The 15,742-nt window shown below is 33.1% G+C and overlaps 2 protein-coding genes across 4 annotated transcripts; both read right to left on the bottom strand.

Moving 5' to 3' along the window:
* Positions 1-1,304: 1,304 nt before the first annotated feature.
* On the bottom strand, positions 1,305-13,016 carry CycE (cyclin E). Of its 2 annotated transcripts, none has more exons than XM_066297381.1 (8): positions 12,332-13,016; positions 7,484-7,802; positions 6,896-7,131; positions 6,254-6,469; positions 5,988-6,194; positions 5,647-5,936; positions 5,423-5,581; positions 1,305-4,592 (listed from the first exon to the last, which is right to left on the bottom strand). In XM_066297381.1, exons 2-8 carry the CDS (start codon positions 7,755-7,757, stop codon positions 4,223-4,225), a joined length of 1,752 nt encoding a protein of 583 aa, XP_066153478.1. In that variant the 5' UTR covers positions 7,758-7,802; positions 12,332-13,016; the 3' UTR covers positions 1,305-4,222. The 2 variants fall into 2 exon arrangements, with proteins under 2 accessions (XP_066153478.1, XP_066153479.1); XM_066297382.1 differs by lacking the exon at positions 12,332-13,016 and adding an exon at positions 8,516-8,563.
* A 268-nt stretch (positions 13,017-13,284) lies between these two features.
* LOC136347427 (UPF0587 protein CG4646) lies at positions 13,285-15,426 on the bottom strand. 2 transcript variants are annotated; one of them, XM_066297419.1, is made up of 3 exons: positions 15,282-15,426; positions 14,947-15,222; positions 13,285-14,477 (listed from the first exon to the last, which is right to left on the bottom strand). In XM_066297419.1, exons 2-3 carry the CDS (start codon positions 15,197-15,199, stop codon positions 14,251-14,253), a joined length of 480 nt encoding a protein of 159 aa, XP_066153516.1. In that variant the 5' UTR covers positions 15,200-15,222; positions 15,282-15,426; the 3' UTR covers positions 13,285-14,250. The 2 variants fall into 2 exon arrangements, with proteins under 2 accessions (XP_066153516.1, XP_066153517.1); XM_066297420.1 differs by having other exon boundaries at positions 15,356-15,424.
* Positions 15,427-15,742: the final 316 nt, after the last annotated feature.

The raw sequence follows: 15,742 nt of genomic DNA on the forward strand, positions 1-15,742 counted from the left end.
TTTGACGATTTTAGGAAAAATTCTTTGTTCTCTAGATACAAAGCCATAAATGTAGGAAGATGGTTTAGATCTTGAAAACATCATTAGTAAACACGTTGAACGTCACTTAATTTGAATGCGTTTCCAAATGAGTCACTTTTAATGTTTTTTTTATCATGAATACGTATACGAATGCTGAGATGACTGACATGCATTTCCTGTATGGACTTGCCAATGGAAATTCGTTACGGGCCAGGCAATTTTACATTAAACTATTGCCGAATCAATCAAAAAATATTCGAAAGAATTCAAGCAAACTCCTCTAGAAATGCAATTAAAAATTTTCATACCAGTCACGCATGCGCCGAGGAAAGACCATATGGAACCCTCGAAGTTAATTTTCAACACGATTTTCCTTAAAAGTTTGAATTAGAATTGTGGGTGATTGGCTAATTGGATCAATATTGCTACCAAAAAGGCTTACAGGCGCAGTTTATCGTAATTTTTAAGAACAATCACTTTCTGAATTCCTTGAAGACGTACTATTGGCAACCAGAAATACAATGTGGTTTATGCACGATGGAACAGCAGCACATTTTAATAGGATTGTGCGCGAATTTTTAATGGAAACATGTGGAGATCGCTGAACTCGTCGTAGTGGACTTCACTTATGGCCAGCTAGACATTTTAATTTGCTTAGTTTTTTAAGATTTATGTCATGTTAAAAAGGAAACCCCTACTTAAGTTACACTCTGTATTTGCGAGTTTTCTGTACAGAGCGCTGCGAACGTTGTCAGGTAAAAACTTAAATATATAGAGGAATTAAAGTGGTGGCTCTTAGAAAGAGCTTTCTTGCTTCTTCCAAGAAAGTGTCCAACAATCCATTATACACTGCACCGTAAAATTAACGCGTATTCTAAACTTTTACGCATTTTCGTTTTTATGATTTTAAAGTAAATATTTTACGCTTACTAAAGTAGTATGACCATGGTTTTCAATAGATCTAACTTTCGTTTTAATCACATTGAAAGCATCGGGAGCTTCAACCGACAAAGCGGGCAACAAATTGCCGTTCTGGTAGTCAGAAATAATGTCTTCTTCACAAACTACCACTATTTTGTTGCTGACCCAATTGGGAATCAGTCTGACGATGTATAGTACAAGATCTCATTCGGTATCCGTAGGCACTGGATCAGAATACATGATTCCGATGTTCTCCGCAATTATTTTAGTAAATACACGTGGATTTATAGCTCTCATGGCTATGAGAACATTATGGAGCTTACGTTATTATGATGAAAAGGAAATGAAAAAAAATACATAACTTTTATTTTAATAAAATTTATTTGCCAGCAAAGCACAACATTGTGTAACTATTTTATTTAACAGTGATAGAGCCTGAATGTTAATAACACTGTTCGTTTCATGGGTTGTTATTACATGCAATTTAAATTTGGTACAACACATACATTTTAAAGAATTAATTTTTTTAATTCTACAATCTAAAGAACATATAATTTATACTCATAGTGATACGAATAATCTCTTATTAAGACTAATATAGGTTAATGTCCAATATTTCGTCAAGACCTTCTTGACATAATGCACAATATTTGAAGAAAAATCTCTTCGAGATCGATTTAATTTTGAACGCAATTGAAAGGCGTAGCGGTTAATACGTAATGTTATTAAGTTAAACACGTAATTTATTTTAACTACTTGCGTTAATATTACTGGAAAGAAAAATTCCAGATCCCGATGAAATAATTTAGGACACTTGAACTTCCGCCGCGGCTGACTAATCTCGCATAAAGTACATATTTTCGTGTCCAAATTTTCTTGTCGTCAACAAACCCCTTTCTTTATTACTACTAACTTTAATATTTAGGAACAAATAAGTATCGAATCTATGAAGAAAAGTCGACTAAAATAGACCTCATGTCAAAGTCATAAGTTCAAGTACAAGAAGACTTGGAAAGGTTGATAAGAATCTGGGAAAATAAATAAAAAATTAAGCAGTCTTCGATTATTAGTCACACATAACTAAAGGTTATGAAAGAAATGGTACATATAACGTTAAAGCCATTGAAAAATCAATATGAGACACATTTTTGAACTCCACTATAAAAAAGGGAGTGGTGTCTATATACAAAACGAAATACCTCGTCGGTTACACTAATCTGGATATTAATCATAATATAGATATACTATTTACAGAAGTAAATATAATATTTACTGGCATAAGAACCTGCCGAGTAGTTGAAGCGTATCAAGGAGTTTTTTTACCGAAAGTTTTTTTGTACAAGTAAACTAACTAAAACCCGATTTTTGGTTGTTTTCTTTTTTTTTTAATAATAATTATCTAAATTAAGTTTTATCCAAAACCTAGGCAAAGAAAATTTAACCTATCTTAAAAAACAAAAAGAATCATAAAACTGATTCAGATAGTAGTAAGTATGTAGTTTCTCAATTTTTCAATAAACAATAGTATCAACGAAAACTGGACTTCTGACAGTACCCTGGAAATGAAAGTGTTTTCCAGAGGATTTTAAATATATAATATACTGCAACACGAATAAGCAACAACGATCATAAAAGATTCAGGTATCGAGACAATTCAAATCGAAAACTAAACCTCACGAAAAGTAAAAGAATTTCAAAGAACTAACGACAAAATTAAAATTTAATTTCAGAATCTCGGAGATATCCTCCACTTTTATTTAAATGTCAGGTGATACTACTTTCAGGCAGGTACAAGTAGTATGAGAATAATTGGGCGCAATTTCTCGAGTTTTGTTACTCAAGAAACTGCAACACCGAGGCCAAAAATAATGCCACCTAAATGATTAAAAATATAGACGCGCAAAAGAAAAATTTAACGAAAAAAACGAGAAATTAAAATACGACTTCGAATCACCACAACACATTCAATAATACGCCTTTACAATATCACTTACATTAATTTACATTGACTGCTAATAGCTTTGACTAAACATATATTATATTTATTTCCATCATTGTTATTTCAGGCAAATGATATTGGGGTATAATAATGCACATGTACATGAATGAGTTGAATGGTAAATTAGTTTAAAGGTGTTCAAAAATAATAGAAATTTCAACATTTGTTACGCTTAGTATAAGAGGAAATAGCGATAAATGTTTACTTTTAACGCTATTTCCTCTTCCAAACGCTATGAAAATGGCCAAATATCACTTTTTTGTTATAAATATAAAAGAAACCGTTTTAAGTTGTTCGTGTTATAGTAATACATATTAATTATATTCGTATTTTTTGGGAGTTTCGTGCCACTGCCAGTGTCGCAACGAAATCACTTACAATACCAAAAAATTTTTTTAGAGTCACCGATACAAAGATATAGTCAATACTCTATGCTCTTAACTTGCTATAATTTATTTTTTAAAATGTACATCCATAACATTGTTATTCAACAGTAAACAAATGTATTCGTATTTATTTTCTGAGTTAAAATTGTAATTATAACCTGCGTGGGATTTTACTGATAAGTTTTGATGTAAACCAAACGTCAGATGAAGTGAGATAGAGAAAGACTTGCTTAACTTTGTCCAAAAAAAAACCAACAAACACGTTACTTAGGATAGCATTCCCTATATCTTTCATATTTCCACTATTTTCCTAGGCCAATAATAACTCGTCTAGGGGGATTCAAAAGAATCAGAAAAAATCGTTCTTTTCTACAAATCTACTGAGCTGTAAACTTTCCCAAAAAAAATTAAAGTTTACGTAAATTTCTTCCTTAAAATTGCAAATGTTTGCTTATTTAACCAACTTTCTAATCCTGCTAGGCATCAAGATCCCCGCAGGGAATGTGAATAAAAACAATAATATAAAACATTTTAAGTAATGTATGAATTCTCGCCAAATTTTGATAGTCAAATCTGCGCTGCACAATTTCCTAAAACCGTTTAAAAAGTTACCAAATACTCATATGTTTGAAGCATTATCAACAACCTTAAATGTCAATACTTACTAAATAACATCATTTGCCTGAAATTCAAAGATATTCAGTCAAACCAAAAACCACCTTATTCAACTTTCACAACTCGCTTTTTTACTTACAAAATGCTATCAGTTTATCACATTGCCACGTCGTACCGTTTTCCCGGTTAGGACGTCCAACACAACGGGGCACCAAACGGGAAAACCGTTTTCCCATTCTAACCCACAATTCTTTAGCTACATCTAAAATTATATTTCTAACTACTCTAACCTTTTCAGCGCATCTTCTAATAATTCTTTAGTAGGTGACGGTTCTTGTACCGGTAGGTTCTTTTGATTACATTTCACGATTCCTTCCAATATCTCATCGAACGTCAGTAAACCTTTGTCGTCAGACAGAATAAGGTCTGCGTCCGGGGAAGAAATGTTGGAAATGCTGATATCCGAATCGTCTAAAGCCACTGCGTCGCAGGATACTTTCTCTACGTCGTACATACAGACCAAATCATCTTCTGTTTCTTGAGTCTGTTCCGGTCTGTTTTCTTTTGTTTCATCCGTTGGTTTTTCAGGGGAGTGGTGTTTCTTTTTGTTGACGTATGTTCGCTCGACTTTAAGACCCATTTGTTCTAACCTGAAAATAACAGAGAATGATTTACTTTAAAGAAATTTAGCAGACAGGAAGCTTTTTTAAACATAATTCAAGGAAATAACTGTAAAAATAACTTACCCTCCTATCAAATGCAGCATTTAAAAAAGAGAAATTATATAAGATTATTCTAATTAAATGATTTCAAACTAACTATTAAAATATTAAAACACCATTAGTATTAGCAATGTTTGATGAAGAGCCAATAAAGAATGTTTTTTCAATATTACGAAAAAATTCAGGTCAGATTTTTTGTATTAATATAAGAGAAAAAAAGCAACAAATGGTGCCAAACATTCGTATCTAAGTATGAACAATTTGCCCACTGTAAGAAATAGTACTCTCACGCACATACAGAAAATGATTATAAAGTTATTAGGTCCAAAAACAAGTTTTTTATCCAATTATTCCATATGTTCGATTTGCCTCACATTTCAAATTGGTATCTAATTTTTTGCTCAATTTCTTGAATCATCTTCTTTATTTTATGGGTATGTACTCATTTTTACTGCAATAATCAATGGAGTGACCACAAAGCAGATTTACTTGCAAGTTTCCATATTGTAATGCATAACTGTATAATTAACCTATATGTCACTTTATGTAAACTATTAATCTTATTTTTACACATAGAATCCACCCATAAATTTTTCACATTGCCTAAGAACAGCAAATCTTATGGACCTTCGTTAATATTAAGTTCAGGTTAAGTGCAAGCTTTCAGTTACAGTGCGTTTTAAGTGTGTGGTGATATTAATGTTGAGGGAAGAAAAAAGTCAATTTTCCACAAATCTATTATTCCATATACAAAATACCTTATAATCGCTGACTTTTCAAAATATTCCATATTTACAACGTGTGTCTGCAAACTATGATTTTCATTCTTGACCAAATCAGGTACTCTTTGTCTTAAACTGTTCAAATGTGGATGCCCTTGTTCGTCTTGGGGGGTGTCTGACTTGCAGCTCATAAGTCTGTGTGGAAATAAACATACATCATATAGAATTCTCTAGAAGGCAAATGGAACTCTAATACATACCTGGGATCCGGTGTATCCCTTAAAACCAGATAAAAAGCTGCCATATATTCCGAACAAGGCTGCAGTTGCTCCCATGTAAGTCCGGACACGTCAAGGGCCACTTGTTTCCCGTACATAAAGTACATTGCTGCAGCTGCTAACGTACTGTAGGAAAATTTAAGGAACCCAGGGTCCAAACTGAAAGCATCTAACATCTGAGATGCCCTGGTGAATTGGTAGCCAGAATATTGAGGGAACAGAAAGCTTCTGGTTGTGTCTTCGTGCAGTTTTCTTCTAATTACACTTGGAGCCTGATGATTTGATGTTAGAACAAAGTTGTGATCTTTAAGAAGAAAAATTACCTGGAAATGTATTTGCATGTACAAATTCAGCCAATCGCTAGGGGTCATAACATTCAAATCCCATCCTAAACTATTAAGGATCAGCAGTTCACAATTTAAAATATCATCAGGGGTGCAAGCGCCATCGCACACATACGATAGTTCAGTTAGTCGAGGTGGATATACCTCCTCTAATTTTGATGCTAAAAATAGACATGTAACGCCCACCTGGAAAACAAAATTGCTAATAGATTTCGTGTCAAAAAAAAAGTTTATTTCGCCCATACCAGTTGCAATTGGTTTTTAGGAACATCCGGCCGAAGAGACAAAAATCTATCGAAATAGTCAACAGTCAGGTAGTATGTGACTCGCCGCAAGTGGTAAACTTCACATACTTCCATGACCCAATCAAGCAAAATGGCGCGCATACGAGGCATAAAGTTGCTGAAGTCTTCGAACAGACGAGGATTTCGGAGGTTAAGGGATGCTTCTTCTTTATAGACCTAAAAACCAATATAAAATTTGTAAATCACTGTATTGACCCATTCAAACAACTTTCTAGATAACTTATGATACAATATGACCAAAGATTCTTGAACTTTGATTAATAATTAGTTTAAATGAGGCATCCTATCCAAACACTATGCACAACGAAGTATCATGTCATTAGGTTTACAGATTACTTTGACCTATTTTCAGTCACTGGCGCCTTTTAAAATTATTATTCAACATTAAGTAGCAATATTGAAGTTACTTGAATTGCAAAGTTTGTATAATGGCGAAGCTTGTTCCTTTATCGCTTGTGATAAGACGAGATGGTCTTAGTTCCCACGTTACTTGTTTGTTTATATTTATGTTAAGTAGGATAAGATACGAAAAAATTCAATTGCGCTAGGCAAAAATAGTTGCAAAGAGACCAATCTTCTTACCATGTACATCCAAACTTCCTTGCTGTCTGCCCAATTCATCAAGGGCAAAGGAACTCGACGAGTTTTCCTTGGAGACCCAAAGTCCTGTCTCGCACTATTCTTCCTTTTGCTAGTTCTGCTTTGAGCACTCCTTCCTTCTTTCACCGAATGAGGAGTTTTGTGATCCTTTTCAGTTGTGCAGGCTTTGAAGGATGATGGCCCAGGATCCTTCTGACTGAAGTCATTTGCGCCTTTTTCTATGTAATATTAAATCATTTATGTTAAACCATTGTCCAAAATCATTGTTTCGGAAATAATAATAGAATACACAGTCAAATACGCAAAATGGCAATACGTAATTAACGCATAAGGTTTATAATCCCTATGACTAACCTACAACAAATTAAATGAATTCCCAAGTGGCATAATTAACATATTAATCATTGCAATTTTTGCTGTTTGATAATTAAGTACATTTGCCAGCGAAGCGTGGTGTGTCTGACTGGCATTTTAAATTTTAAAGAGATATTGCAGCAGAACAACAATGGATTATTTAACACAATATTTACATGTGCATAACTGCAAAAATGAAAAAAGTAAAAAACTTACCAAGATTTCCTTCTGATTCACTCTCACGCCTCTTCTCACCACTCTCTTGTATATTCTTGTCCCTGGCCAAAGCATTCTCGCGAATATTCTGACCATATTTAAAACCCCAGACTGTTTGTTTTGGGTGAATTCTCAGCAACTCCGGGAACGTAAGTTTTGTATTTTCGCTATAAGTTTCTTCCTCCAATCTATTGAGCAGTTCATTGTTGTCACTATCACTGAGGTTCCCTAAATCAAGAGCTTCAGAGGTCTGCAGACTGTTGTCAGAGCTCATTGTAGAGAAAATTTGCTGCTTTATTATGGAAGAGTGTATCTGCAACTATGAAGTAAATCGCGTTAAAATTATACCGAATTTCTCTTAGGGAATGAAGAAATTTTAGCATTATATTACGATTTAAGTATGCTGCTATGTACTGACACAAGTTAAATCTCTATGCAAATTGGAGATGCCAACACCTCACGCGTGCTTAAATATATCAATGTTATAGCAAGCGTGGTTTGTAAAACAAAATCAAATTAAAGGTGAATATATAAACTATAAATTCCAATAAGAATTGGTTCACCTATCAAATAGTAACCTAGTTTTCAGTTTAAAAAACATCGCACAATGTTTTACAGCTTTAGAATCAACAATAAAGCATAAAAGAACTAGGACGTCTGAGTGGGTGGGAAAATTTAGAATAGTGCACGTTTGATTGATAGGAAAAGTTTTTCCGGAAGTGGCGTCAATGAAAGAACGGATCTAATGGAATATGTAAAGGAAAAATCACCCAATTTTTGAATAGGTTCTGCTTTATTACAACAAAATCCGTATACTGTGACCTACTTCATAGACCTTTAAAATTTAAAAGGATGTGGATTGTATTGTTGACAATTATAAATATGCGTTAAATACGCAATGGAGTGATGTAACAAAACATGAAACGAGCGAACACACAGGTAATATGGCTGATGGTTACATCCATTATGTATAAAAAGGAAATTGATCATTTCAAGTTTTGACTCACAAAAGAGCAATTTGGTACTAATCACCTTATTCCCATCATTCTTCGCTGCCACGACCGTTTCTGAGATATAGAAATAGCATGTTACTTGAACAAATAATAAACAAGATTAGGCGGATATTTAAAACTTAAAAGGATCTTATCAGGTTGCTTAAAAGTACTTAAATGCCTGAATAGGACAAATACTAGTCAACTGATAATAAATTTACAAGAAATACGCGAAACTCTGAAAACCACAAGTAACAGGTAAAAGCTCACTAGGCATGACCAAAGTTATAGAATTTACAACTGAGAAAACACTTAAATGTATCTTCAAGAACCGCAAGCATTAATGAGAAACGCTCGTCATTATAGGTGTAGACCACCTTATTATTGCTATTCCGTAGCCAGGACAATGGTAATGACTAGTTAATGTTCTGTAATTATTTGAAGAAGTATTAAAAGCTTATAAAAAGATATCTTTTAAATTAAAAAAAATAATTGAAAAGATTTTATAAGTTTTGTGTTCCTGGGTTTGTTCACTAAAAACATTTGTTCCAAAGCAAGAAATGTTTTAAGTTCAAAGAATAATGACTTCAATATAGCACTAATATGACCTGGTTCTTTGTTCATAATTATTAAACCTGAAATTCAGTAAACTTGAGTACTCTGTAGAGCGCCTGAGAACTTGGAAAGGTGTAATTGCAAAATTCTTCCGACTCTTGACATTGGACAATAAAATTTTACCATTATTTAGGTAATCATTAAAAACAAATTAAGAATTCACCACTTATTGCCCACTTTTAACTTAAGGTTCTGTTGTTATCTAATTCTCCACCTGCAGTTAAACTGGAGGCTGTGACTAATGCATAATGGAACATAGGTTAACTCAAGAAAACTTTTCTTTTATAGGAAAACCTCATTTATCTGAATAGGCATCACCACCCCCCAGATGATGGTTATTGAAGGGAAAACAAAAAGTAACGAAAACTGCTGTAAGAAATATAAAGGGCCAACTACATGCAGGAACACTAAGACAATGGCTTAATGTACCATTTCTACCATATAGCACTATTTTCGAATTGGGAATTACCCTCTAGATTAGAAGCTCCTTAAAGAACAATAAAGTTCAAAGCATCTTTTAAATCGCAGTGCAATAAAAAATATTTTTACTTCAACTCAAAAGTTGAAGCCCTTTTGAAAGAAAAACCGACAGGAAATATGAAAGATGCTGTTGCTAATGAGGTAACTTAGAAGCAGTACATGTTACCTAAGTGAAGAACTTTCCTTTTAATACTCCATTGAACAACATGATATCAGACAATTTCGCAACCCGCCTCCATTTTCCAAGTGCCTGAATTGAACAACCCCTTGTAGTAATGATTAAGTCAACTCAAATGAGAATGTTTACACTCATGTTGCAAAACAATGTTGAAAGTCTAACTTAAAAAAAGTTTAAAATGCTAGACCAACTGTTGTGGCATCCTAAGAAAATTTACTGATATAGAGCCACAATATTACTGCAAAATAATGACTTAAATTTTTATCAGCTAGACTTTATGTAAAATAAAGAAATTTCAAAGGTTTAATGAAAATTATACATATTTTCTAAACTAACCATAATAGCAGGATTCTGTTGGAAAAGTTTCTTTCATAAGAACACCTTGATTTAAGATAGAGCCTTTTTGACAATGGATACATGCACTTTACCCCTGAGGAGAAATCTAAAGAACCACCATTAATAATACATATGATAAAATGCCCTGTATTGCATGACTAAATAGATGACCTCTGTCTTAAACTAGTAACTTAAAATTGAAGTCACCCCACCATCTTATAGAATTGGACAACTAAGTGTCAACTAAAAGGATATTTATGACTTAAAAGGGCAAATTTTATGGTTGCATACCCACGGTGTACTTTTTCCATTTGAACCCTTCCAAATTGGTTGAACTAGTGCAAAATCAGAAAAATAGCTATTGCCCCACTCCTGACAAAGTACCTAATATCATGCCAAGATCCATCAGAATGTTTGATAAAGATGGCATAGACAAAATTGATAATCAAAAACAGTTTTAAAATTTTATTGGACAAATTACAGGCAGTAATAGTGTTACATAACAATGTACCACCATTTTGGCCACAACTACCAAGATGTCTCTGAAAGAACAGATATATTTGGTTAGAAGATAATAATTACAAGAGTCCCTTCAAGGAAGAAAAACAATGGGGCAGTCAATAGGGCAGTTTATTAAGAGAGTGAGAAAAAATCTTATTTTAAAAAAGTGTAAGACAAATGTATCTTCACTTTGAATTATATATGTATATATCAGAAGTATATGTTATTCACCCCTGTTTATGAAGTATTTAAAATCTGCTTGCCACCCTATAAAATAATGGTGAGACAATATAAATAATAAATATTTAAAGAAAAATTTGAATTTCTAAATTTATATGTTGCAGAGGAGTGATGAAATTAAAATTTAAAAAGCTAAACCACCTGTTATTGCACCTATAATAGTACAGGAAGAATATCTCACTAGATCTAATCCATATAGAACCACAAAATTATTCCAAAATCATCCCTTCAAACTACTTCCAGCAGTATCAACTTATCTAGGGGTTAAAATTACAGATATCACACTTTTAAAAAAGTAAACATTTTTTATCATACTTTAATTGAATTATTTTCTTTTATAATAAAACCTAAATCAGGGAAAGTGGCTTTAAAGAGCATTTATAGTTGAAGATGGGGATGCAAATATATTTCATCCCTGTGTAAAACCTACACAGTACCCACCTGAACTATACAACAATTATAGATACTACTTTTTAAATACACAATGGTATGATCATGGAATATGTTAATCCCATCTCCCAATTATGACATAACAGATAACAACTGAACTCACCCCATCATCCCTCGGAATGATACCTAAAGCAAGTTAGTAACCTAACAGTGTCATAAATAAATGAAAAAGTTAATACTAAAACACAAGCTGCAGACTGTATGACCCCAATCTATCTATTTAAAATTTAAAAGGACAAACCACATGTTGTGGCATTTAAGTAACAACAATGCTTAGTTTACATTTGAGTTCCCTTTCAAAATCACCTCTTAAAATTTGATCAAACAATAACTACAAAGTCTATAGTCCTATACAAAATTTTAAAGAATATGAAATAGGAATAGAGCAGCAGATCTTTGTTCTAAAGCCAATTCTAAAATAGCCTTGCTTAGGTCAGCAATCAGACAGGATGACCTCATTATGAACTTTAAAATTTAAAAGGACAATTTAACTCTATACTTAAAAATGTTCATATAGATAAAAAAAATGAATGAAGTTTCTCATATATGAAATTTTATAAGAAAACAGTAAATGTTGGCAAGGGGTGGTCTGTGTACCCTGCAATTTGCACTACCTCGCAAAATGAAAATTAATGTACCCCTCAAACATAGGAACTTCCTTTACATCACGGAATAAATCAATATTACCGGAAATTAGCACGAGAGGGTTACAATTTCACCAACCAATTTGATAGTATAATAGATAAGTGCCATTGCAAAGCACATTTTTTGGGGCCTAAAAATACCAACTAAATAAACAGGTATAAGGGCGGTCGATGGCTTAAATGAATTCTTGTATGCCTAGGAAATGTCTCCACATAAAAACATGATCGAGACTTATGCATAGGGTGAGTTTAGAAGGCCAAACTGCGTAGAACTCACGCCTCATTGTGCACATAACCCCCAAATTTTAAACCAATATTTTTCAGGAAGTACTACTTCCAGGGATAAAATTTTTATTTCAGGATGAACTTAGAAGTTCCCTTAATCATATAAACTTAAGTTCAGTACACTTACCTTCAAAACTCACCCCCAGTATTTTTCCAAGTGACACCACACCGTTTTTTGGTTAGATCTCAATTTCTGTGAACACTACGCATAAAAGCAATTTACTTTAGGGCTTAAAAACCTTTTAAAAGAGTTTTTGATACTTTTTGGGATATATGTAGAGGTTCGGATAATTCTTTGCTACGTGGAGCCTCTGAATAACCGACTAAAAATACCCCAGCACCCTCTTTTTATCCCGCCAAGTAGAGGAAAATGGTAAAATTTTAGGCGGGCAAAGCTTTTACGCTTGTGCGCATCCAACTTTAGACAGATACGTTGCAAATATTTTTTAGGGTTTTTAGGAGGAACACCGGAAATTTTCTCTATTTACACTTAAAACTGACCCCGGGATAGCGGTAAAAGAGCAGAGTAAATAAAATTAACAACAAATAGAAGGAATATTTTGAGCAGGATATTTAAACGTTGGTTGGGTTGCCTATCTTGCGAATGACAGAGAGCTTCAATCACAACAAATATTAGGAGACAAAAATTACATGAAAACCATCAACATTTTCCACTTTGGCTAAAGGAAAATGTCAATCCATGCTTCCTCCATCGATTCCCACCAATAGCGCACTTTGTTTCATTTAGTTTTCAAGTAAAAACTTAAGAATTCCGACACAATATTTTCAACAAATATCACCTGTTCCTACAGCTGACAACCAAAACACAAATGAAGTTTGTAGCTCGATCATCTGACGTTTCGTTTCCTCAGGGCCGTTTTCGGTCGGCGGGAATCTCTGATGACGTAACCTGTGATGTCGGCAGGGGACATTTAACTGCATTCCAATCTGTATTTTCGCATTGTCGACATTTTTTAGTTATTTTTAGAACGTTAAAGCCATGGAAAAAGCATTAAATAGGTATTTGGTCAGTTTGATGCCTTTTTTTAACGTTGCAGAGTTTCTTCTACAAGAAACCTATGGATTATTATTAGAATTTAATATTCTCATCTAGATAAAACAGTAACAGCAGGTGTAAAATGAAGTAAATACCAGTACGAACTACTTTCATTACATACTTTAAAAATCAGAGATTATTTTTTCTAGCCCATTGAGGTCCAACTGGCCCAGTCATGTAATTTCAAAAAAATCCTACTGGAAATCAATTTTACAGACTTTCTGTTTTTCGTTGCATCACAGCCACCTCCAACCGTTATTTTAATCATGATTTCAGTATGTTATTGACCCTTTTCACCCTTGAATCACTACTAACTTCCTATTCTATAGAACAGAAATAAATTATTTTCTCTTGTCTAATCAAATTTTCGCATACATCAGTTTTTGTATTAAGGCGAAGGCGCCAGGCAAAGATAGCAAGATCCATTTTCATCTTACACATAAGGTTTTTCGGACAATTTTCTACAGAGGTCTGTTACCGCAGTTACTGCATAGTTATACATACATATCACATGAAAAACGTATTACAATATTCATGTTCTAGGAAGAACCTTCTTCGAACATGCACTTGAACTGAATTTTAATGTTTACTGTGTTTTGTGTTTTAATAGGTTTTACATTTTTTTATTATTCCTCAAGAGTCGTAGTAGTGTTTCTTTAAACATATATCATATCGTGTTTGATTCAACGTTTTTCAATTGCAAATCATTAAGTCTATAATAGGGTGCTTCACCTTATTTTGACGCCCTCCTCTAACATGATCTCTGATGACTACAATGGTAAGTTCAGGGGGGGTCAAAGTAAGATGTTTGTTATTTTACATACATAATATGTTTAATTTAAGATAATCTTAACTTCCTGGTTGTTTCCAAATGTTGGTACACTTCTGATCAACCTACAGTTTTTTAATACAGCTTAAATTAAATAACATGATAGAACTTTTGAATTAACTGACAATGCGCTTAAAACTCGCCTAAATAGAGTATAAAACTAATGTAATTCAAACTCAAATTCATATACACCTACAGATTCTTGAATTTTTTCATCATATTCCACCCACTCCTTTTCTGTCAGGTCCACATCATTGAAAACTTTACTGCTCCCTTCCACTTTAACCAACCACCCCTCTGATGGATGATAGTCCACCGGTTCAATTCCTCGACAATCAAATGCCACAATTGCTTTGAATTTTTCAGAGTCTTTGTTTGTGTAAAATGCTGAAAATTGAAGGCTTAGCTTAGTTCTATGCTTTCAAATCAGTAAAATTTAAAGCAACTGTTAAACCAGGCATAAATTTCTAACATAACTTTCTGAGGCTTTTGCCATTTAATAACCATATTAATATAGTAACCAACATTTTTTTAAATTTGAGACACACTATAGTAGTCTGAGGAATAGCATTTTAAAATATGTGAATGATATATCTAGATGCTCTATAAATTGTTCCTTTAAGAGGGTGATAGTGTTAAGTTGAAAAAAGCTCTTGAAAATGTCTCTATGACCAATTTTTATCTTCGGCATAAGAAAATTGGTAAGAAATTACTGTTTTAAAAAACATATCTAGAAATAATTGGGGGACTGAAGAATACAGGTGTAAGTCACTATGGAGTATGGAGCCTCTTAGTATTTACCAAAGTAAAATATCCAAATACATATCCTCATATAATTTAATTTCTTGCAACTTACCATTACTACCTGGTATTATATTTAGGCTATTTTCTCTCCCACACATTTTGCATTTCGCAGTGTAATTGTTTTCCGATCTTCCTGTTTTACCAGGAAATTTTTCAGACTCAATAATGTCATGCCACTTGTCTGAAACCTCTCCACAGCCAGTACATTTGAGTTTCAAGGAAAAGGAATGATCGGGGTAGTTAGTTTTCAGCTCTTCGACATTTTCTAATCGGGCTTTTATTCGGCATTGAACAGTTTTGCCCATTTCCAGTTCTTACCATAGATTGCCTATAAAATGTTTGAAAAACAATTTGTAATTGACTCAGTTTACAAATATTTCCTTGCACCTAATGTAGCTTTTTTCAGAAATTTAGTTTCTCTTTATGCAATTTTGTATTAATGTTTCTTAAACATTTATTACTCTTTTGTATATGACCTATTTGTTTACTTTTACTAAATTTGGATTTTTTATTTTATTTATATTTATTTATTTATTTATTTCAATCACTACAAACGTAAAGAAATGACATAAGTATCGATTATTGGCCTCCGTCGATAACAGATCTTCTTGACACTTTTAAACGATAGCTAAATTATACGAGGGAGTAGCGCTTAGTAGAGATTTCTATTTATATCTTATGTATCTTTATTTAAATATATATTCACATATTGAATACAAGAACGTAAAACAGAGATGAATCTGTAAGCAGGTATATACGTACTAGATACAAAACATACTATAACCGTAGATTGAAAAGAATGGTTTAGTACATATCGATACAAGATACCCGGAGAAGGTACTTTAGGA

Source organism: Euwallacea fornicatus, chromosome 28 (assembly GCF_040115645.1).
Source record: "Euwallacea fornicatus isolate EFF26 chromosome 28, ASM4011564v1, whole genome shotgun sequence".
NCBI classification, from domain to species: Eukaryota; Metazoa; Arthropoda; class Insecta; order Coleoptera; family Curculionidae; genus Euwallacea; species Euwallacea fornicatus.

Excerpts from the sequence above, each read along its gene's own strand:
- CycE (XM_066297381.1), bottom strand. The coding sequence starts at position 7,757 with ATGAGCTCTGACAACAGTCTGCAGACCTCTGAAGCTCTTGATTTAGGG. Across the intron at positions 6,470-6,895 it reads AGGAAGTTTGGATGTACATG|GTCTATAAAGAAGAAGCATC; the intron begins GTAAGAAGATTG and ends ATTGGTTTTTAG. Across the intron at positions 6,195-6,253 it reads CTAAAAACCAATTGCAACTG|GTGGGCGTTACATGTCTATT; the intron begins GTATGGGCGAAA and ends TTTGTTTTCCAG.
- LOC136347427 (XM_066297419.1), bottom strand. The coding sequence starts at position 15,199 with ATGGGCAAAACTGTTCAATGCCGAATAAAAGCCCGATTAGAAAATGTC. Across the intron at positions 14,478-14,946 it reads TATAATACCAGGTAGTAATG|CATTTTACACAAACAAAGAC; the intron begins GTAAGTTGCAAG and ends TTCAATTTTCAG.